The sequence below is a fragment of the Argopecten irradians genome, chromosome 12 (assembly GCF_041381155.1).
Source record: "Argopecten irradians isolate NY chromosome 12, Ai_NY, whole genome shotgun sequence".
NCBI lineage: Eukaryota > Metazoa > Mollusca > Bivalvia > Pectinida > Pectinidae > Argopecten > Argopecten irradians.
The window spans coordinates 35,584,306-35,606,623 of NC_091145.1; the positions used below are offsets into that span (position 1 = coordinate 35,584,306).

Below are 22,318 nucleotides of genomic sequence, written 5' to 3' on the forward strand. Positions count from 1 at the left end.
GGAGCAGACGATTTAGTATTTTTCGTCAGTTACAAAAGTTACTTACTTTACACCATTACCACTTTTGAAAAGTTTGAGCTTCTAATTTTACTTCAAGATAAAAATATCAAAAATAATTAATTGCATCCAGAAAAAAATCCGTGGTACTATGTCCTATATGGAATACAGTACTGGCCCCGATTTCTCGAAATAAAAGCGCAGACTTATCACACAACTTAAGTATTTCTCCTTTATGTAACTTAAGTAAAATATTTTGACTTAAGTCATTTTTTGACTTAAGTTTGTTTCGAGAAATCGGGGCCTGATTGCGTATGCACCGAATGCAAAATAAATTATTCTAAATTACTTTTTGTGTTAATAAGACATATATATACACGATAAAACACCAATTATTACTTAAATGATGGGTATCATTTATGCTCTATCGGCGGTGAAGCATTTTTAAGGAATTTGCTTCACTAAAAATGTTCCATGTGAAAGCATTACAGAATTAAGAAAAGTTCATTGAATAAAATAAATAAATGAAAATGAATAGATCTATGAGATGAAATAAATAAATAAATAACGTATATATAAAATTGTTATCTGAATGATCTTTTCTAGGTAGTGAGTTACACCATTCACTGTGACGTGTGGCAATCGTACCACTATGTAAACTATAAATCTCCGCACTTTACTCTTTGTCGTAAGCGCAGTGTTCATATAGGTCCTGATTGCGACTGGATTACACAGGTTAGTGATAATGAAAGACGTCTATATATAGACGCTTAGTATTGCACCACCCGACGTAAACAAAGTGTATATAGAGGACACAGGCCTAAGGTCGGTATCACAGGCTGATCATCGATACTCCAACAACAACAATAATGGTGTTCAAGATTGACAAACGTCGAGTTTACTCTGGAAACACCCTCAGGGCGTCCAACTCAAGGTAAGGCAGCGTTTTATATTGTATTATAAGTATGGTGCAATGAGTTATAATTTATAATTAGCACGCTTTAAGTCTATTATCACTTACATCTGTAAACATTAAATAGCGATATGTGTGTGTTACTGTTTTAAAAATATTAAAAAAAAACACCATTACATGATATAGAGAAATATCTTAATGAACTTAAAAAGGTAATTTATTGACTTCACTTACATGATTATAAATACTTTTTTGTTTCAACGTTTTATTTATTTTTTTTTTATTTACGGTCGGCGTACAAAAATACATGTGTTTTCTCTATCCAAGTTAATTGTTGCACGTGTAATAACTGATATATTTAAAATCAAACATATATATTTTATCATATTTCTTCAGTGACGTATGTATCATGTTAAATATCAGACCGGCGAACAGGAACTATAAGTTAATGTCCTGGGAATTTTATATATTCTATACTATAAACATATAACGTTATCGCTGGTATTAGGTATAACGGTATTCTGGCTGTGGTATTCTGACCTAGCATTTGCATGTTGCCCTTATGGTGACACGTATCACCATTCTATGAATTCTTTTGCGGTATACTCAATCATTTACCGCCAGGCGAATCTCAATATAATTATACATATCGTGGTGCAGTATTACTAGTTTATGCCCTCGGATGTTGTCATTAGAGGTAGAAATTATCCTACTAATATTCTCATCAAATTCATTACCCATGTTTTACCCTATAATGTACTTCGATACATTTTCTAACATTATGATATTTCAATCCAATTATTGTCCGTGTTTTATGCTATCATATATTAAAGATGATCCACCGTCGAAAGAGCATAACTAATATTTACCATTTGCGCAATAATTGATGATTAAGCGTGTATATATACATGTATGTCAAATTAAAAAAATACAAATAACATCAATTATTTTACTTTTGTGATCTGTGGAATTAATACCTCATTCCATATAAGGCATAGTATCATGTAATTTGTTTCGAGATACACTTAATTATAATAAATACATTTAATCTACCCCTATTTGATAGATAAAAATTAGCATTAGTCGTCAGTGTAACATCTTTAATATTTCAATATATCCTTACTTTGTAATAAGTTTTGAAGTTATGTAGTTATATGCTGTTTATATAATTATAGGTACAATCGCCAGTACAGACGACAGTCCTGCCTGGTACGACAATCCCAGAACGCCACCAATGTAGCCGGGATATTCCAGGAACTAGGACTGGACAGGGATGACGTCGTATACTCATTCAATAAGAAAGCACGATGGCTAGTACCACAAATCCTTAAACACGAACTCTTTGTGGACAGCAAAGAACTCGGTGGTGTTAAAGTGGATCTGGTGGAGTCCCATAAGTTAAAGAAGCAAGGAAAATGTACCGGATACTATTCTAATAAGGGACTTGTTCAAAGAGTATTGCCAAAGAAAACATACTTCAATGTCGCAAGTTTACAAGGTCCAAAAACAACAGAATCTACCACTAGCACCATACCTCACGTGACGATGAACGTGCTGTATCCTTGCCCGGCGACGAGTTCCATTGCTCACAATCCTAAGTACATCCGGTATGAAAACCTACCGACCGACGAAGTTGATCCAGATAACGTTGACCGTCCTCAACAAAGCAGTCCGATAAAAAGTAAAGCGAGGAAGCAAAGGAGGAAAATAGGAACGAAACAATGGATCGACAGCTATTTAGACGAAGAAGAGTACCAAGATGACGATGACGAATTCGATGGATATGAAAATGACGCGGAGAACGATCTACCCGTTTCCGTATCTGTTGAGGATATCTTAATTCATTCTAGAAAAATGCAAGATATTTTGGCTGGGAGAGAAAAGACATCGAAATCCTCTTCGGCCAGAAAGGAAACAAAGGACAGAGTTGTATACATGACTAAAGAAGAAGAAACAGAGGGAGATTATGGGAAGAAAGAAGAGAAGATAAAGACTGAAGACGTAAAGGATGGGGAGATACAGTCTACTAATCCTATGGAATGTATCCGTGCAAGTATCCCAGCCCATGAAGTAACTGAAGAATCATTGAGGCGAATGTTTGGTGAGAACTACAGTGAATGCCGGTGTTCCCCCAGAAAATTCGTGATAAACATCACAGAGACTGTTCAGAGTACTTTGGTAAAGTCCAAAGCTTTCCGCGACATGAACATCATGAGCACTGACCTCGCATCAGCACTGGTATTTGTCTACGACATGTTCGGCAGTTTGGACAACAATGATGCTGATATGTTTAAAATTTTCCTGAACATGAAAACAAAGAAGATGTCCACCAGAATTAACACCTTCTCTGATGGCTCCATCTGTGGTGTACAAGACATTGTCAACCGAACTGTAGCTTACATAGAAACTATTCCCATGGATGAACTCGTTCACAGAGATTCAATTCTGCCATACTCCAGACAAGCCCGCACACCATTTGAGATTCTAGCAGAGAGTAGGGGAACACCATGTATGTCCCACGACGCCATAAACCATCGTGCAACCGTCAAAAACATCCTTCAGAATAAAGACAAAGACATAGACAATGCGGACTTACTTATAACCCTGGAGTTTGAGTCGCTACCGCCAGAAATGTGTTCCATCTGCTGTGAAGCCATTGCCGAGAATGCTGCCACTGCTTTACAGACGTGTGGACATTGGTTCTGTGACAGATGCTGGACTGACCATCTACTATCAGTAGCGAACAGTGGATCAGGGCGCATTACATGTCCGGAGTTCAAGTGCCAGAGTACTGTTGATTATGACATCTTGCTCACAACTTCAAACATACGAATCGTTCAGAAGGTTTTCCAGCGGAGATTGACTATGGAAGTCGAACTCAAAGCGAATACTAAATGGTGTCCAAACAAGCACTGTGGTCGTGCAATAGAATGTAAGGAAAATGCTGTTGGGAAACAAGCAAGTGTCGCATGTTCATGTGGAACAAACATTTGTTTTGACTGTTTGAAACCTGCACACTGGCCTCTGGCTTGTGATCATTTTGCGTTCTATTCAAACACGCTTAAAAACAATGGAGAGGAAGTGGAGCCGAGTGAAAATTATATCCGTTTTGCACAAGGAAAAGAGTGTCCAAAATGCAAGCAATTCATGGAGAAGAATGGCGGCTGCTTCTTCATGACATGTATATGTGGATGCAACTTCTGCTGGGGCTGTGGAAAAGCCTTTTCCAATAATCATATCTACACGGCATACTGCAGGCCAAACAAAAACAAGAACGGAGATTTATACAAAACTACAAAGAGGGTTTTGCGTGAAGTTGAAAACAGCGCTGATAAAAGTAAAGGATACAAAAAGGCCTTGGAGTATCGAGAGCTTCGTGGTCTGGAACATTCCAGGATTATGTTGCCTGCTATTCACAAAATGACAACGTCACTGAAAATGCTTCATCGTCGTCATGGTAACAGTGTAGGAGAGGAGTTAACAGATTTCACAGCTCCCAACCTGGCTGTTGACGTACCAGTGATAGACAAGATTAAGCCGTTTCTGAAGAGCATGGTAGGCGTTTACATGGAAATCAGTCACATATGTGAGCTGACGACAGTGCTCCTAGACACGCCTGGGTATCAGCTCAGTAAATCGTCCAGACAGGCTGTTGAAACAACCACGGACCGCCTGGCATTTATTGGTGGCGAAATATTACACGTATTTAGGTCTTCAGACAACCGGAACAGGAAAGACAATATTTCTCAGCTTTGGAAACTTCGATTTCAATGCAAGAAGGCGTCAGATAATCTTGTCAGACTTTTGAAATAATTTTTCTCAATAATGTTCCGACTGCTTGTTAACCCGAGAGAACATTATATGACGTTGATATAACTCTAGAGAAATATATGTATATATATGTTATAGAAGACCTATATGTTATTTTATAAGTAACGAGCGTCAAATTATGAATACAACCTCATGTAAATAAAATATTATGTGTTATATATTTAAGTTTTTGGAATTTATGAATATACTTGTGCTTGTAAACTAAAAAGTAAGCTGTTATTTTCTTATCATATTTCGTCTGGATAAATGAAGGTAGACATGAACAATAAGAAAATTGTAACTAGTCTAAGAACGATGATCGAAAATGTGTCTCGTCTTTAGATTTAATTTATTTTCATTATTCATTATGTATACGTGTCTTACGAGTGTTATCAGCACTCATGTCAAATATACAAAAATAAAATGTGAACAGAAGTTTCGGGAATTATTGTCTTTTTGATACATATATCTATGTATGACTAAGGCCGTTTTCGTTTATTCAGAACAACGGGTTCGACTGTTTGTTAAAGTCGTTATTTTAAGTGAATCCTGACAGACCTGCAGTTTTTTATACAGGCTTGTAAAGACTTTATCAAAGCTCGTCTGAAAATAATATAAAATCACAAGATCTGCCTTTAATACATAAACGAACAACTAGGTTAACCTGTCAAACCGTATAATCGAAATCGGCCTCATTGAGAAACACATACAGATCAGCTTGAGGTAATATACATTTCAGAGTTACTTCCCTTTGTCCTACCACAGATGCTAATCAGGCTCACAGGGGGCCAACTCAATGAAAATTTGGAGCATGGACTGATGAGTATATATGACAGTCATGTGATTTTTTTTTTTTTTTTTAAATACGAGATTTGAAAAATTAATCTCTGTTTTATAGTAAATATCTCGATTTTTTAATAATTTTTCAAATCTCGTATTTTTAAAAAGAAATCACATGACTGTCATATATACTCATCAATCCATCCTCCAAATACAAAAAATGTATGACAACATCCATTTTCATTGAGTTGGCCCCCTGTGATCAGGCTAACTTTATATTCCGAAAGGTTTGTGGAAAAAGGAATTACGCTCAAATAGATAATTCATTACTATCGTAGTTAACAGTGTATTATTTATCTTAATTTATCAACCTCGCCGGTAACAGAGAGCAACCCACCTCACATATCTAAACTTTATGACAATAGACATGTAAACTATAGCAATGGGCTGCCTAATAAGTGCATTACACGTATCACGTTTCTGATTAGTCTAGCTTATCTTTGGCGCATTGTCGAGCTGTCGCATGGCACACTGTTGCATTGTTACATTGTCGTTTGGCTACATGGCCGATATCAGCTACCATACAAGGTAATGTACTGACAGAGACACGTGTCGTAAGCCTACACCACAAATGAATAGTTTGCTGTGAAATATGTCCAGGTGAAACTGAATTGAAATTAGAAACATGTATAACTAAAAGTGCCTTTATGAATACTTCACATAAAACTCAACACTTTGTGAATTGAAAATTATGGTGGCTGATATCCGCCATGTCGCACTGTTACATTGGCGACTTCGCCATGCGACAGTGCGACAATGCGATAGTGCAGCAATGCGTTAATGCGACAATACGAAAATGCGACAAGCTTGGCGCATTGTCACACTGTCACATGGCGTACTTGTTGCACTGTCGCTTTCATTGGCGCACTGTCACATTGTCGCACTGTCGCTTGGCGGGGACGATATCAGCAACCATACCTTGGCTAGACTGAACCTCAGGTAAAAGATATTTTAGAAATCTTAGGTTTGGTACTGCATTTGTATACAAATATGCGAAGAGAAGGCAATGTAAAATATCGACACAGACACGAGTCGTAAGCCTTCCACACAAATAAAAAAAATTGCTGAGGAAAATAGATTATATTCTTTATTTTGTAATAATGTGTAGCCGTCTCAACGTCTCAAGGTTCTGTGTAACAATTTAATATTGGACGCTAGGAAGGAGACTGCAAATAATATATATATGTACACGTTTCATGCAAGCGAAATAATTATTCAGAATGCTTCATGAAAATAATACGGAATATATATACGGACATGAATATAGGTTTCATTTATATGTAGGACACTTACCAGGTAAGCAGGTGCTCTGGGTTGTTATTTGGTATGGCGCAGAGTGACTGGAAAAGGGTACGTGTACGGATGGATAGACTTTCGCGCATGAGTCCCTAACACTCTGACTTGGCACTCACAATCTCTCACAGCACGCGCAGCATACTCGCGCGCCGGCGACACCGTGTACCACAAGTACACCCAGTTGCAATGATTTCGTTTATTAATCAATATTGTTTTTATCATCATCTTTTTATATTTAATTGCAATTACAGTAAAACATGCAGACAATGTTTTATAATGGTTTTAACAACAAATATGAAGGTTGTATTCAACAGAATGTCAAGTGATTTCAATTTTCATAATCTAAAGATGTTGAAAGGGAAAAAATAAGGGCGGGAAAAGCATTTAGTATAGTAGTTCCAAAGCTTCCTTATAAGCTCCACCATTTTGGATTTTTCACCATAGTGACCGCTATTGTCAAAGTCGATTCAATAAAACACATTTATCACGAACTCGCTTACAACAAATTCATGTTTATATACATAGTGATTTAGTTGGTCCTCTGAGGTTCGTTATTACTGTGTTATACTGTATTCTTTTTGTCGATAAAACAATCGGTTTCTCCCATACTTCGCAGGATTATCTTGTGGTTGCTAGGAAAGAGACGTGACTTCTATATCTGACAAAGGTAGTGTTGGACAACTCGAACGCGCTGGACAATGACGTCATCACTACCTTTTCATCAAGTTATTAATCTTGACGTATAACGGCGTTCCTTTGGTGATGATCTAATGGACAATTTTATCAAAAACATTATTTGTTAGTATTGGAGAAAGATAATCTTCCATGATATGTCAAGTAAACCAGGATATCTCGACTCTTGTTTAGGATTTCGGCTGGCCAACGTTTGGCAAGTCTCTTCCTGATCTGTCAAAATTTTACACCATGTTCACTTGACAGACTTATTAAATTTTACATTAATCCGCCTTTAGCGATTAAGTATCAAACATTGATCAAAAATTGTTTCATTAATTTGATTAAGCCATCAAATATAGTTAAAACATTAAATGCTAGGAAGCAATTTGGTCTTAAAGCTAATGAAATATGCTTTTTGAACTTGGTTTGTTAAGGATGAAATGCTGGGCCTTTCTTTTTTAAGTGGTTCGACCATTAAAAACATTATTCAATAGAATACATGACACTTAATTTTGCTAAATGGCAAATTATTTTTAAGAGTTTGGTTAATGTAGATATTTGAGCTCATGGTGGGAATGAAAATTTACAAATTTGCCAGAAAAAATGTCCAATAAATTTTGGATTGATGTTTATAAAGCATGGAATACACTGATCAAGATGAATGATAAGAAGACCGCTAAAGAGGTATCTATTCTAAAAACCCATATTTGGTTTAATAAAAATATAACTGTTGATAAGAAGTTCATTAATGTAAAAAATCTTTTGAAAAAAAATGTAATTACAACTAATGATCTATTAAGAGACGGTACAAAGAGGTTTTACACTTGCAATAAGTTTCTTCACAGGTACAATGTTAATACAAATGTACCAAATTTCTTCATTATCATAGTATCATATCGGCTGTTAAAAAGTTATCATCGGCTGTAATTCCTCAATCAAAACTTCAGCATCCAATTGTATCAATAACGTTGATTTTTTTTCTGAAGGAAAGAAAATGGACTAAAGATTTTTTTTTTTTTTTATATTTTAATCCATAGTGAAGCTGTGCCTTCTGGTAAAGTGAAGTGGAACAAAGACTTTGATCTTGATGATGCAACTTGGTCTCAAATTTACAAAATTCCATTCCATTTTACGAAGAACACATAGTTACAGTGGTACATATATAACAGTCCAGAATAAATCACCACATCTTACCAACAAACACTTTTCTGTTTAATGCACATCTTAAAAATATTTTAAAAAATCATTACAATTTGGCTTGAATATTTTGTTTTTACTACATGCCTGATTCTAGTTTTAAACTAGGGGGAGATAATCTAGTAAAAAAAACTCTGCTGAGAAAGTCTTATCAGCAACTTAGGGTCTGGTGGCCAGTCTAAGCCAAGGAAAAGGAGCAAAAAGACTGGAAAACTTTATATTCGTACTCCTTATCCTGAAATATTCACAATATAGTAATCATAGATGTACACATTTTTTAATTTTCGTTTTTCTTCTCTCTCTGTGTATGTTAGATAGTATAAGGTGTGTGTGTGTGTGTGTGTGTGTGTGTGTGTGTGTATGTGAAGAATGAAAGTGTCTTTGTGTGTCATGTCAAATGTGTTACAAAATTTGAAAAATAAAAAAATACAAAATGACACTCAATTTTGCATATTTTATTTTTTTTTAATTATTATTATTTCCCAGAAATGTGCTTTAAATGAAGGAATAAGACATTCGATGTTCACATTTTCTTATTGAAAAAGTTACTCAATTACAAAATCAATTTCAGAAGGAAAAAACACTTTTGTTTTTACTCTTTGCAACTTAAACGAATCAAGACATTAACCTATTGTTCAAAGGATGATTAGCTTAATCATATTGATTAGTGAAATTTTTATTTTCATTTGCTGCAATATTTGTGATTATATATTCGTATCAACTGAAATCATTTAATCTTGATTTGTAAATTGTCGTTATACTGGGTTTAGCCTAATCACTTTTTGAACAACTAGGTCTGGTGTTTTAATTATTGTCTTGTAAATTTCCTTCATCATCACTAACATTAGATTTAGAATTTATATCAGATATGAGCTGAGTAGGTTTGAAGAATGTTTAACGGTGTTCTTTTACTCCAAAGCAGTCACCACCATCTCGAATACTTTGTTACATTCAAGTCGCAGCTGAAAAAGACGCGAGATTGATGATTTTAGGTCTAAAATGTGAGAGGAATGTGCAGCGATGAATATGGAGAACATTTCCTCAATCAGACTCTGAAGACGATCCCTGAGCTGGACCAGGCTTTGGTCATGGCATTTCTCTAAAATAACGGATATGTATTCACAAACGGGAGATAACTCTACATAAAGAGTGACCATACTTGTAAGGAATGAGTGGATTTTATCCTGTAAAGAGACGGGGCTGTGTAACTCGGGTACTTCAAAGTTCTCCAGGTCGGCAGCGATGTCGGTATCAGGACGGTGTTTATATAATCGTAGTGCTGTTTTACACATGGACCTTACAGAAGATACAAGCAGCTTTACTTTAGAAGGGTTACGTAAAGCACGAACTTCGACAGCACGTTTGTACCAGGTGGGTTTATCGTAGTCAGGGCCATGGATGGTGGCTATAATCCGCCTTTTTCTGGTGTTGTACCTATCGCCACTTACACTATACATATCCCCTTTGTAACAAGGCTGTGGGGGATGATTTCTGATTTCTATGCGGCATCCCCAGCAGAATAGCGCACCACATATACAAGTAATGGTGAAACATCCACCATTCTTCTCCATGAAGATGTTACAAACAGGACAGCGCTTGCCTTGGACGTTAAACGTAAACACTTCTTCAGATTTTAATGCTTTATCTACATGACCGTATTTTACTAGTTTCTCTCTGTATTTTTCATAGTCTCTGCAAGAGAGGGGCCAATGTACTGGTTGTAAACATCTAAAACAGAAAACAGTTCCACACTCACAGCTAACGTTGGTACTCAGTCCAGCTCTATCGTACGTCACAACGCGTCCACATGTTTTATTTGGACACCACTGGGAATTTGGATCTTTTTCAATATCCATGTTAATATGTCGCCGAAACAATCCCTCGACGATTTGAAGGTTTGCAATTGTGAGTAAAATGCCATAATCTACTGGGCACTGACATTTGTATTGCGGGCATGTAATCTGTCCGGACCGTACACTGCCAGAACTGGTCACGTGGTCGTTCCAGCAACGATCACAAAACCAATGACCACATGTTTGTAGGGCAGTGGCCGCACCTTCTTGGACGGAGTCGAAACAGATCGGACAGGTATCGGGGAAACTCAAGTTCATTGCTCCGTCTGATTCATACCGTTTTGAACGGTTTTCTGTCAGTTTGTCCTTAATGGTGATGTTTGCAGGAGCGAATACGGTAGCTTCTGTTGTGCACAATTTTAGGATGTTACGGTTGTTATTGGTCGGATTAGCCTGGGTCTTTGCTGAATTTCGAGAGATGAAACTGTCGTGTGAGAGGGATGCTATGTATGACACAGCACATTGAACGATTCCTTCAACCCCCATAACACTGTTTTCCGGAAAAGCGTCCATTTTGAGACATCTTTGTGTGGTTTTCATGTTAATGGAAACCTTAAACGAGTCAATATCCGTAAGATCGAGACTACCGATCATATTGTAGGTAAATACCAATATAGCTGATAAATCAATTCGTCTGTTATCTCTGTTTTGGAAAGCTTTTGATTTCGAGATGGTTCTGGTAACTCTGTCTGTAATGTCTATGAGGAACTTCCGGGGGAGGCAGCGGCACTCGGTATAGTCTTCACCAAAAGCTTCTTTAAGATGGTCAGCCACCACTTCTGTGTTTGGGATCAGGACAGTGGTGTGACTCGTCTCTTCCTCCTCAAATCGCACTTCATTTACAAAAGATGATTGACTCTCTGTTATTCCAAAGGCATCGGAAGGTCCAGATCCGGCAAGTTCTCTGAAGAGAAGTTCCTGCATGTCATTGGAATGAACCAGCACGTCACCAAGGTATATGTCATTTGGTCTCCTGTTCATGTCCTCGTATGATGGATCATCATCTTCGTCCTCGGAAAAATCAATGTCGAGATAATCATCTATTGTGTTGTTCATGAACGTCTTCTTTCTGCGGACGTTTTTTCTGCTATTGGGAGGGTTGGACTCTTCATGGGTAGCGGCGTCTGTGTCATTTCTCCCTACAGGTGTAGGCGAGTAGTCGAGATATTTAGGATTGTGAGCAAGTGAACTTGTTCTCGGACATGGCGTTACTATATCAACGGTAACCTTCGGGTCAACGGTCTGGCTATTGACGCTGCTTGCGTTGAAATAAGTTTTCTTTGGTAAAACCTTTCTCGGGAAACCGTCATTGGAATAAAACCCCGTGCATTTATTTTTTCGTTTCAATTTATGTGATTCAACAATGTCGACTTTTACATCTTCTTCTCCAAGAATAACTTCATGTTTTAGGATCTGTGGCACCAGCCATCGTCCTTTCTTGTTGAGGGAGTAAGCAACATGGTCCCTGTCCAGGCCGAGCTCGTCCAGAGGTGTAATGGTACTGTCTTTCTTGGACTGACGGATCAGGTAGGACTGGCGTCGGTATAGCTTACTGTCCCTGACGATAAAAATAATAATACTAAAGGTAATTAAGATATAAATTTTACCCTTCACTTATACTCCATCCTACTTTTTACAGATTTGTTAAACGTGACGCTACCGAAATAGTTTTTTTCAATTGAATTAAGGAACATATCTGTTTCACAACTTCAACATTTTCATGTTTAAAGATGTTCCACCGTCGACAGAGCATAAACGATACCTGTCATTTGAACAACAACTAATGTTTAGTTGTATATACATGTCTAATTAACACAAAAATACATGCACAAAAATATTTTGCTTTTGGTACATGCACAATCAGTACTTCATTCAGTAGACCATAGTGCCACGGAATTTTTTCGGGATGCAATTAATTACTTTTAACATTTTTATCTTGAAGTAAAATAAGAAGCTCAACTATTCAATGGTGGTAACGGTGTAAAGTAAGTAATTTTTGTAACTGAATCTTCCATAACGCAATATGGTATTCATATTCAATAACACCTTATGGTATTCATCTTCCATAACGCATCATAGTATTCATCTTCCATAACGCATAATGGTATTCATAGTAGAGCGAGTGACTTAACGATCCAATACAGTGAATTATGAAATGTTCATGTACTTTCTGCCGTAATCTATAGCTATCAGTAGTTCGTGAGTAGTGTTATTTGTAGTAACTTACAGGACAATAAATATGCACGATTTTTAATGAAAATAAATAAATAAATTGAATAAATATGTAAAGGATTTTAATTTCATTTTGCAGCGTCACTATGTATATTTTTATTAGATCCTTTAGCCCCATCTTTTCTTTTACCATGACATACACCTACCACAAGTTGAAAACAAAGGTTTGCATATAAATATCGGAGGGTTAATTAAAACGTTTTGAAAATTTATTGATTTAAATCATGGTTAAGTTTAAATCTAAATCGTGAAAGTAAATTTTAGAACATTTGAAAGGTTTTTCGGTTTTCATACCTAATGAATGATTTCTAACTTCGGATTACCTCCCTTAGATAATGTACAAACAATTTATTTGATAGTGTGGAAGCATAGATAAAATAATTACACGCAGCTTTTTTAATAGAACTACCATTTGTAACAGTTTTAGAAGGAAGTGAGAACAAAATGTATTAACGACGTTGGATTACCAACCTTCTTCTACAAAAACCGAAACTCTGTAATGTAATATAGTTATTGGTTTGGTTAATATCATTAGTTAGAATTTATACCAAAAATGTGAATCTGTGTATCTTCAGCATATATACGCGAGTGATTCCTAGCTATATTATAGATGTAGACACTAACGGAAAAGGTACCAATATACTGTAGTTATTTCTTACATGCTTTATCGTTTCATTTTGTAGTTAGAAAATTAAGATAAAATTATTCTTTGGTACCTACCTTGTATTAGAAGCTCTGAGAGTGTTTCCTGAGTGGACACTACGTTTAGAATTCTTGTTAACCATGGTAGGTTTAGGGACGAGTCGTACACCCAGGTGAGAGCAGGTAGGTCTATGTGGCAGGCGAGACGGCTCTCTGCTACTACATGTACTACACCGGCCGGCCACTGTGTTTATAAACACTGTGCTGTGTTTACACTCGGTGGTGAAATACCCTCGTACCGCGATTTCATTGGTTAAATGCGCTGTAATGTTCTATATATAGAAGAATCCTTATACACATATGTCTAGGCAGCGAAACGTTATAATATGTTGTTGAATAAAAAAAACCAGTGGTTCTATATTTAGATTAAAGTTGGTGGATACTGGTCATACTGTCGTTATTGTAGGAAAATAAAATGGAAAGATTTATCGATCTCTGTTAATGTAGGCTTTTGTAAAGATATAACTATAATTCTCTAAAAAGATTTTTATATAACATACCAAGCATAACCAGAATAGTAAATGTGTATGCTGTCATTGTTTTTAACATATCTTTGCTTTATCATATTAAAGATATCAAGGTTTTGTTTTTCTGATAATCGAATAATTCTTAATATTGTGTTTTTTATATAATCTTATTTTAAAAGATGTATGTGCCACCGAATGGACGAAAATTTTGACGCGTTATTGTAATATATTGAAAATTCTTGATTCGTCAGCATGTCACATCTAGCTTTAATGTCCATTTGTGGAACATAATATGCCATTCAAAACGTAGTGAAATGAAGGGTTAAATCAAGCTATTGATTTTGGATTGAAACATTGTGCAGTAGTTTTAAATATTGCACAAAATTATGACACTGTTGTCGTCAATGGGTACACACATAAACCGTTGGTATTGTCATAGTCTGACAGATACCCAAGTAATATCATTTAACCAGAACAAAGGGTTATAGATACCAAGAGGTAAATTAAGAGAGCAAATATTCATTAACATAGTCTAGTAAATTTGTGTATTTACAAATCAATAAACAAGACAATTATTTTCTGATGTATATTACATCAGGAGGATGTATATATTACATCAGGAGGCTTATGTGTTTACTAATGAAGACTTCTGTCATCCTGTATTTATTTATTTCTGTTCATTGTATCAACCAGGTAGTTTAGTAGAAATTCTACCATTATAACTATTATGTACCAGGGATATTTGTTGACATCATACATTTGCAAATGAAAAAAGTCTTCAAGTTTCCGGTTGTAAATCACACCATCATGTTGTAATTTAAATGTCGTCAGGAGATGAAGTAGTCTGTAAATTGTAAAGCATTTTAACTCAAGTTTCAGCCAAATTTTACTGTGTTAATCATGGACACCCAATACTAGAAAAAAACTAGTTCATATCATACATCATATAAAAATATCCAACAAGAAATGTTATGTTTTAGAGAAAACAAATACTATATTTAAGGTAGACCGTCCCTTCTAGTTTCCTCTCAGGTATTTCGTTTATTTTTTGATATTTTGATTTTAGGTATACCCTGATCACAAAAACCATTAATTTAACTTTGTAAGATTTCTATATTTATTATATTATTGGAGCATACAAAATAACATAATAATTACATATTTTCATGATTTTATTTATCTATTATATAAAATATAACAAACCAGTTTGCAAGCTACATGTAGGCGTGACCTCAAACTTTCAAAAAAAGTCTAATTCAGCAGGAAATATATAAGATTTTTCTGAGACAAATATTTTGCTCTGTGTGATACTGCATTAAAATGGATTATTTTCCGTTATAGCATCTTTCAAATAATAGGTAAAGATTTTAACAAAAAATAAAATGAAAATATGTTCCAGCAATTTTAATTCCGTATATTGTTTGTCCGTTTCCGGACGAAAATTAGTATACAGGTATCTATAGAAGCACAAAACTCGAATGTTTGCATTTAAAACATCGCTAACTTCCTTTAGCATTGATATACTGTGGGAATTAGATCTATCCTGCAAAAACATAGGTACATAGCATGACGGTCATTCTGATGTTCAGTTATTAGGCCTAACTGATGCGAAGTTTTACGTTTTGGGTCCCCGTCAATCCGTGTATTCCATGTGATTGTTTAGCGACCATTATGATTCTTTGAATTTACTTCATGCACAAATCTTCAACATTATAAAGGCGCAGCCCTTCTTGCCCAGGGCACGAAGTGCGAAGCACTTCTAAAAAAAAAATTCAATCCTACACACTGACAGCTTCAGTTTGCGGCCTCCATTTTTTATCCACTGTAAAAATCTCATTAGCGTGAATGCGATGCTTGAAGTCAGCTCATTATTAATCAAGCGATTCAAACGCTTTTAAGAGCCGACGAACGTAATCTTCATCCGGCAGAAGCTCAGTGCTGTTGCTTTTTTCGCAAGCGTTCAAGTGATAAAGCTACCATCCAATATAATCAGCTGATCAAAAACGGCATATCTGTTACGGAAATAAAAGTTTCTTTCTTCTCTTATGTGGGTTTTGGGACAAAGATAGAGTGTGAATATTGCATAATTTATGCTTACTGAAACATCTGGCGGCGCCCTTTAAGGCCTTGTCACAGATCACACCTTTAGATTGGTACACGTCAAGCAAACACTCGGAAAGCTGGCAGACGAACTATTTGTGGATATCCGAAGCGAGTTATAATATGTGGGTACGGAGAAATAAAATATGTTTGCCGGGATCGGGAAAGCGACGTTACAAACGTATGGCGTCACAGAAGGGACGGTCTACGTTAATACATGGAAATTGAATCATAGATCCACATGAAGGTTTTTTTATGGACATACTTGGTATTCTATTCATGTATAGAGTACCACTCGGTGGCATATTTTTTTTTATAAAATTGTAGTTAACTTTGCATAAAGGTCCTCTCATTTCAAATTGACATAGATTGATATTGTTTATGCAGCAATCTTGGTAAGAATCCTGAGAGCACATCTAATTGATACTTTCGTACTGAACATATCTAATTATAATAGTGCGCATGTCTTAAGACAAAAGGCGGTATTAACATAACTATCTTAAGACGTTTTATTCATTAACAAGAAAATGTGTTCCATTGTGGCATATATGGAAATAGGCATGGCAAGATGGACATAAAAATTAACATAAATAACTATCAATTGTAAGCAGTATCATCATCATTCTTAGAAAAAGTGCAAAATTGTTCATAATTTGAATATTTCAAATATTCAATTGACGTTCTAATTTTACCGAGCAAAATGTTTTCTCTAATAGCTGTAATTTAGGCATTTTCACATTTGAAAAGAAAAAACAATTCATCACCGATATCAACACCAATTTCAGCTAATGTTTTCAGCTATGAATTACAAAATGCACGCCAGTGTCATAAATAAGGGGTATGGTAATGAGAGGTAATGTATCATTCACTCCTCGCAACATTAGGACTTGTTCCGATCATGTGTTGGCAGCCATAATGCCAGTCCATGCTTTGTACCAATGGTTATCCGTACTAGGTATCGGATTCTGAAGGTGGAGCAATCTAAAGTAACGCTAGGGAATTAATTTTTATTAAGTTTTATACCGTTTATGGGTTCCTTCCTCTTTCTTCCACATTTTGAAATTATCACGAATGAAGTTATGTTGTGAAAACACTTATCCTTTACCTGCATTTTACTTGTGTTTTCCAGAATTTCATTAATTGCTTTTACACGTGTTCTCCTAAATTTCATGATACTGTAAATGTGGATATTTTCTTCGCGAGTACTTAATTTCGCGATTGTCATACATAAAACTTTCACGGTGTTGTTATTTTCGTGATATGTATACTTTAATACTTTTAACAATAAAGTTTATACATGCGTAAATTTCCACGTTCATAGTCTTAATTATGTTTAAAGTTGTCTAATTTGTTTAAAGGCTCACATCATAAACTTGACTGTTTATTTAATTTGTTTTCATGTATAAAGTCTGCATGTAAACATGTGTACATGTAATGATAACTTATATTTCAGACTGTTACCTGGCCAAGGTAGGACTAATAATGGTCTACATTTGTACATCTATTTAAAATAATTATGACAATGTCTCTTTTTTATAAACATCACAGTCAAAAAAATATTTGCTTTTATAATATGTGCTCAACAGTTTTTGGTTGTATCGAATCTACTACCAATTTCAGGTATATACAGGTATTGTCCGCCAACTTCCTGAGAAACTATGGCCAATATATAGGGATCATCTGCAAACCATTTGAAATTCAACACGAATGTTTTAACTGCGATTCTTTTGATTAAAAGATCTTGTCAAGAAAATTATTTGAGACGAGTTTCAATAATTCCTGTTTTTTATGCAAAACAACATCTCAATGTAATTCATCTTTGCGATTTATAGTAATTTGCTTCTACTTAAATAAAAACAATTTCACAGCTATCAAATGTTGTGGTTCGTAGTCGCCCACGAATTACCTTAATTACTTTGCACGCGAAAATCCTTTGGTTTACAGTAATTGAACGGTTATACTTCCAACTTACATTGGGTTTAGGTTTATGTCTGAAGGTAACGTCCTATTAACAGCCGGGGTCATGTAAGGACGTGCCAGGTTTGTTGGTGGAGGAAAGCCGGAACACCCGGAAAAAACAACCGACCGGCGGTCAGTACCTGGCAATTACCCCAAGTGGGATTCGAACTCCGACTATCCGACCCAAAGGTGGAGGGCTTGTGGTAATGTGTCGAGATATCGTAACCACTCGGTCAACCTACATACCGTCATCGATACAATGAACGCTCCTGCCACTTTCAGAGCCTTTCAACCTTTTAGGGGTTCACCAATTCGTATATGACAGGCAGTATTCAAGATAGGAAACGACATTTCCTAACTTCTTTAACTGAAAATACTAAAACCGAACATGAAAATAAATTTTTACATATTTATTTTTGTCATCTTAGTTTCCACAATGCATATTCTTTCGATTCAAGTAAGTTATGTTATCAAATAAAATGCATTACAGATGGATTCCTGCATATACAATGTACACATATATACACACACGTACACATTTTCCCCTCCAGTCTCCCTGCACTCAACATTGTCAACATTGATGTTTAAAACAGAAATTGTTAAAAAACATAATTGCAATACATCAAAACCGATATCCCGTAATCCGAAATGACTGACCACCGACTATTAGATATTTGTCATTGTTATTATCTAATTAACAGTTTCCACCAATGTCTGGAACACTTCTTCACACTCCCGGCGCAGATAAAACAGGCGTGAGATGGACGATTTTAAGTAGAGATTGTGTGAATGCAGAAGAATAGATTGAATTCCTTCGACCAGACGTTGGAGACGATATCGGAGGTGTTCAAGACTATCATCATCGGAGTTCGCTAAGAATACAGATGTGTATTCACAAACGGGAGATAACTCTAGGACCAGAGTAATCATACTAGTGAGAAACGGATATATTTTATCATGAATAGAGCTATATGACTCGGATACCTGAAGGTTCGCCAGCTCGGTACTAACTTCTGCATCCTTACTGTACAACCTCAGTGTTCTGCATATGGATCTGAGAGCAGACGACATCAGCTTTACTTTAGAGGTTTTACGTAATTCACGGGACTCGACCGCACGTTTGTACCAAGTCGGTTTGTCGTGATCGGGGCCAGGAAGGATTGTATAAACTCTTTTTCTTTTTGTTTTGTACATGTCACCTTCTAAACTAGCCATGTTACCGGAGTAACAAGGCGTTCTGGAATGGTATTGCACCTCTTTGAGACATCCCCAACAGAACAAAGTCCCACATATGCAGGCTATTTCGAAGCATCCACCATCCTTTTCAATAAAGATATGGCATTTTGGACAGTTTTTTCCATGCAAATCAAACGATATCACTTCTTTAGATTTTAGGGCCTTTTCTATGTGACCATATTCTTTAAGCTTTTCTAAGTACTTTTGGTGATCTCGACACGATAGTGGCCAATGGATTGGTTGCAAGCAGTCATAGCAGAATTCCGTTCCACAGTCGCACCTGATATTTGTACTCAGACCTGTCCTGTTATACGTAACAACGCGCCCACAAGTGTTGTTAGGACACCATTTGGAATTTGGATCCTTTTCTATGTCCTGGTTTATTCTTCGGCGGAACAAACCCTCGACGATTTGAAGCTTTGAAAAAGTGAGTAAAACGTCATAATCTACAGGGCACCCACAATTGTATTCCGGGCACGTGATATGTCCAGATCTTCCACTACCTGCACTTGTCACGTGGTCGTTCCAGCAGCGATCACAGAAATAATGACCACATGATTGAAGAGCGGTTGCAGAAACTTCGACGAGTGATGCGAAACAAATGGAACACGTCCCGGGCGGGACAAACTCAAACTCAGCATTTCCTTCGATTTCATGATCAGAGAGTTTTGTACGGGTTTTTTGTAGTATGTCTTTGATGGTGATACTTTCAGGGGCGAACACGGCTGCTGTTGTCGTGCACAATTTCAGAGTATTATGGCTGCTGTTTGATGGTCCGGATTTGGAAACTTTGGAAGAAATTCGAGAGATGAAACTGTCAAATGGGAGGGATGCTATATACGATACAGCACGCTGAACTATCCCTTCAACACCCATTACACTGTTTTCTGGAATATTGTCAATAATGAGACAACTTTGTATGGTTTTCATGTTGATGGAGACATTAAACGAGTCAACATCAGTATTACTGAGATTACCGATCATATCATAGGCAAACACTAAGACAGATGACAGGCCAATTGGCTTGATATCCCTTGTGTGAAAAGCTTTCGATTTCGAAATGGTTCTTGTAACTCTGTCTGTGATATCAATGATGAACTTCCTTGGAAGACAGCGGCATTCGATATAGTCTTCACCAAAGGCTTCTTTAAGATGGTCAGCCACCACTTCTGTGTTTGGGATCAGGACAGTTGTGTGACTCGTCTCTTCCTCCTCAAATCGCATTTCAGTTACAGAGGATGATTGACTGTCTGTTGTTTCAAAAGCGTCTGAAGGTCCAGATCCGGCAAGTTCTTTGAAGAGAAGTTCCTGCATGTCATTGGAATGAACCAGTACGTCACCAAGGTATATGTCATTTGGTCTCCTGTACATGTCCTCAAATAGTGGGTCATAATATTCGTCCTCGGAAAAATCAATGTCGAGATATTCATCTATTATGTTTTTCATGGACGTCTTCTTTCTGTGGACGTGTTTTCTGCGATTAGGAGGGTTGGACATTTCAACAGTAGCGGCGTCTGTGTCACTCCTCCCTATAGGTGTAGGCGAGTAGTCGAGATATTTAGGATTGTGAGCAAGTGAACTTGTTCGTGGACATGGCGTTACTATATCAACAGTTACTTCCGGACCAAAGGGCTTTCTATCAACACTGCTGATATCGAAGTACGTTTTCTTTGGTAAAATTTTTCTCGGGAAACCATTATTGGAATAAAATCCTGTGCAGTTATTTCGTCTTTTCAATTTATGTGATTCAACAATGTCGACTTTTACATCTTCTTCTCCATGAATAACTTCATGTTTTAGGATCTGTGGCACCAGCCATCGTCCTTTCTTGTTGAGGGAGTAAGCGACATGGTCCCTGTCCAGGCCGAGCTCGTCCAGAGGTGTAATGGTACTGTCTTTCTTGGACTGACGGATCAGGTAGGACTGCTGTCGGTACAGTTTACTGTCCCTGGTAATGGAAAAACATACACAGTTAGTTTACTTATTCTTTGCGAAATCCAAACTACCAGTCACATGGGTTTTTTTTTTAATTTACGAAATTGACGAAATGCTGAAGGATACCTATTTTAAGCCATTTTAGAACTTCTGTAAGGTATTCATATAATAATGCATATATTGTTTGACTGTTAACCATTGTTCAAGTCTATTGTTTGACTGTTAACCAGTGTTCAAGTCTATTGTTTGACTGTTAACCAGTGTTCAAGTCTATTGTTTGACTGTTAACCAGTGTTCAAGTCTATTGTTTGACTGTTAACCAGTGTTCAAGTCTATTGTTTTCTTATTCTGTTGACCTTTTTATATCATGAAAAACATAAGCAATCATTTGTGTAAAAATCTACTTCTTATAATAAAAAGTAATTTTCAACGAAATATTGTATACAAAAGGCAAGCCAGAAATACAATTAAGAATCTATATGACGGCATACAAGTGATAAACTTATAAATACGCACACAAATACTTTATCAAAATTATACGATTACTAGTATCCTGATATCACAAGCGTCAGTAATGAAATAGGAAATCTAGATAATCAAAGGTTCTAGTATCCTAATATCACAAGCGTCAGTTATAAAATAGGAAATCTAGATAATTAAAGGTTCTAGTATCCTAATATCACAAGCGTCAGTTATAAAATAGGAAATCTAGATAATTAAAGGTTCTAGTATCCTAATATCACAAGCGTCAGTAATAAAATAGGAAACCTAGATAATCAAATGTTCAGTCTGCGGGTTTATTAATATCTCGTTTTGTAAACAAACCACGGAAGTATATAGTAAAAATAGCATATACATTCTGTGTATATTATACAGCTACGAGATTTAACAGTTGCACTATTATAAGATAAATAGAGGGAAAATATCCGGAAATATATATCTAGGCAACGTACCTTGTATTAGAAGCTCTGAGAGTGTTTCCTGAGTGGACACTACGTTTAGAATTCTTGTTAACCATGGTAGGTTTAGGGACGAAGCGTACACCCAGTTGAGAACGGGTAACTCTGATGGTACAATACCACCCGGCGTATTTATAACCCGTATAC

At 36.3% G+C, this 22,318-nt stretch overlaps 3 protein-coding genes across 3 annotated transcripts; 1 reads left to right on the top strand and 2 right to left on the bottom strand.

The window, feature by feature from the left end:
- Positions 1-773: 773 nt before the first annotated feature.
- On the top strand, positions 774-5,155 carry LOC138304787 (uncharacterized). Its single transcript, XM_069245063.1, has 2 exons — positions 774-931; positions 2,086-5,155. Exons 1-2 carry the CDS (start codon positions 867-869, stop codon positions 4,721-4,723), a joined length of 2,703 nt encoding a protein of 900 aa, XP_069101164.1. The 5' UTR covers positions 774-866; the 3' UTR covers positions 4,724-5,155.
- Positions 5,156-8,535: 3,380 nt separating this feature from the next.
- On the bottom strand, positions 8,536-13,771 carry LOC138304789 (uncharacterized). Its single transcript, XM_069245064.1, has 2 exons — positions 13,534-13,771; positions 8,536-12,139 (listed from the first exon to the last, which is right to left on the bottom strand). Exons 1-2 carry the CDS (start codon positions 13,596-13,598, stop codon positions 9,637-9,639), a joined length of 2,568 nt encoding a protein of 855 aa, XP_069101165.1. The 5' UTR covers positions 13,599-13,771; the 3' UTR covers positions 8,536-9,636.
- A 4,667-nt stretch (positions 13,772-18,438) lies between these two features.
- Positions 18,439-22,318, bottom strand: LOC138304790 (uncharacterized). The gene is made up of 2 exons (XM_069245065.1): positions 22,166-22,318; positions 18,439-21,225 (listed from the first exon to the last, which is right to left on the bottom strand). Exons 1-2 carry the CDS (start codon positions 22,228-22,230, stop codon positions 18,732-18,734), a joined length of 2,559 nt encoding a protein of 852 aa, XP_069101166.1. The 5' UTR covers positions 22,231-22,318; the 3' UTR covers positions 18,439-18,731.

Excerpts from the sequence above, each read along its gene's own strand:
- LOC138304790 (XM_069245065.1), bottom strand. The coding sequence starts at position 22,230 with ATGGTTAACAAGAATTCTAAACGTAGTGTCCACTCAGGAAACACTCTC. Across the intron at positions 21,226-22,165 it reads CTCAGAGCTTCTAATACAAG|GGACAGTAAACTGTACCGAC; the intron begins GTACGTTGCCTA and ends TTCCATTACCAG.
- LOC138304789 (XM_069245064.1), bottom strand. The coding sequence starts at position 13,598 with ATGGTTAACAAGAATTCTAAACGTAGTGTCCACTCAGGAAACACTCTC. Across the intron at positions 12,140-13,533 it reads CTCAGAGCTTCTAATACAAG|GGACAGTAAGCTATACCGAC; the intron begins GTAGGTACCAAA and ends TTTTATCGTCAG.
- LOC138304787 (XM_069245063.1), top strand. The coding sequence starts at position 867 with ATGGTGTTCAAGATTGACAAACGTCGAGTTTACTCTGGAAACACCCTC. Across the intron at positions 932-2,085 it reads CTCAGGGCGTCCAACTCAAG|GTACAATCGCCAGTACAGAC; the intron begins GTAAGGCAGCGT and ends ATATAATTATAG.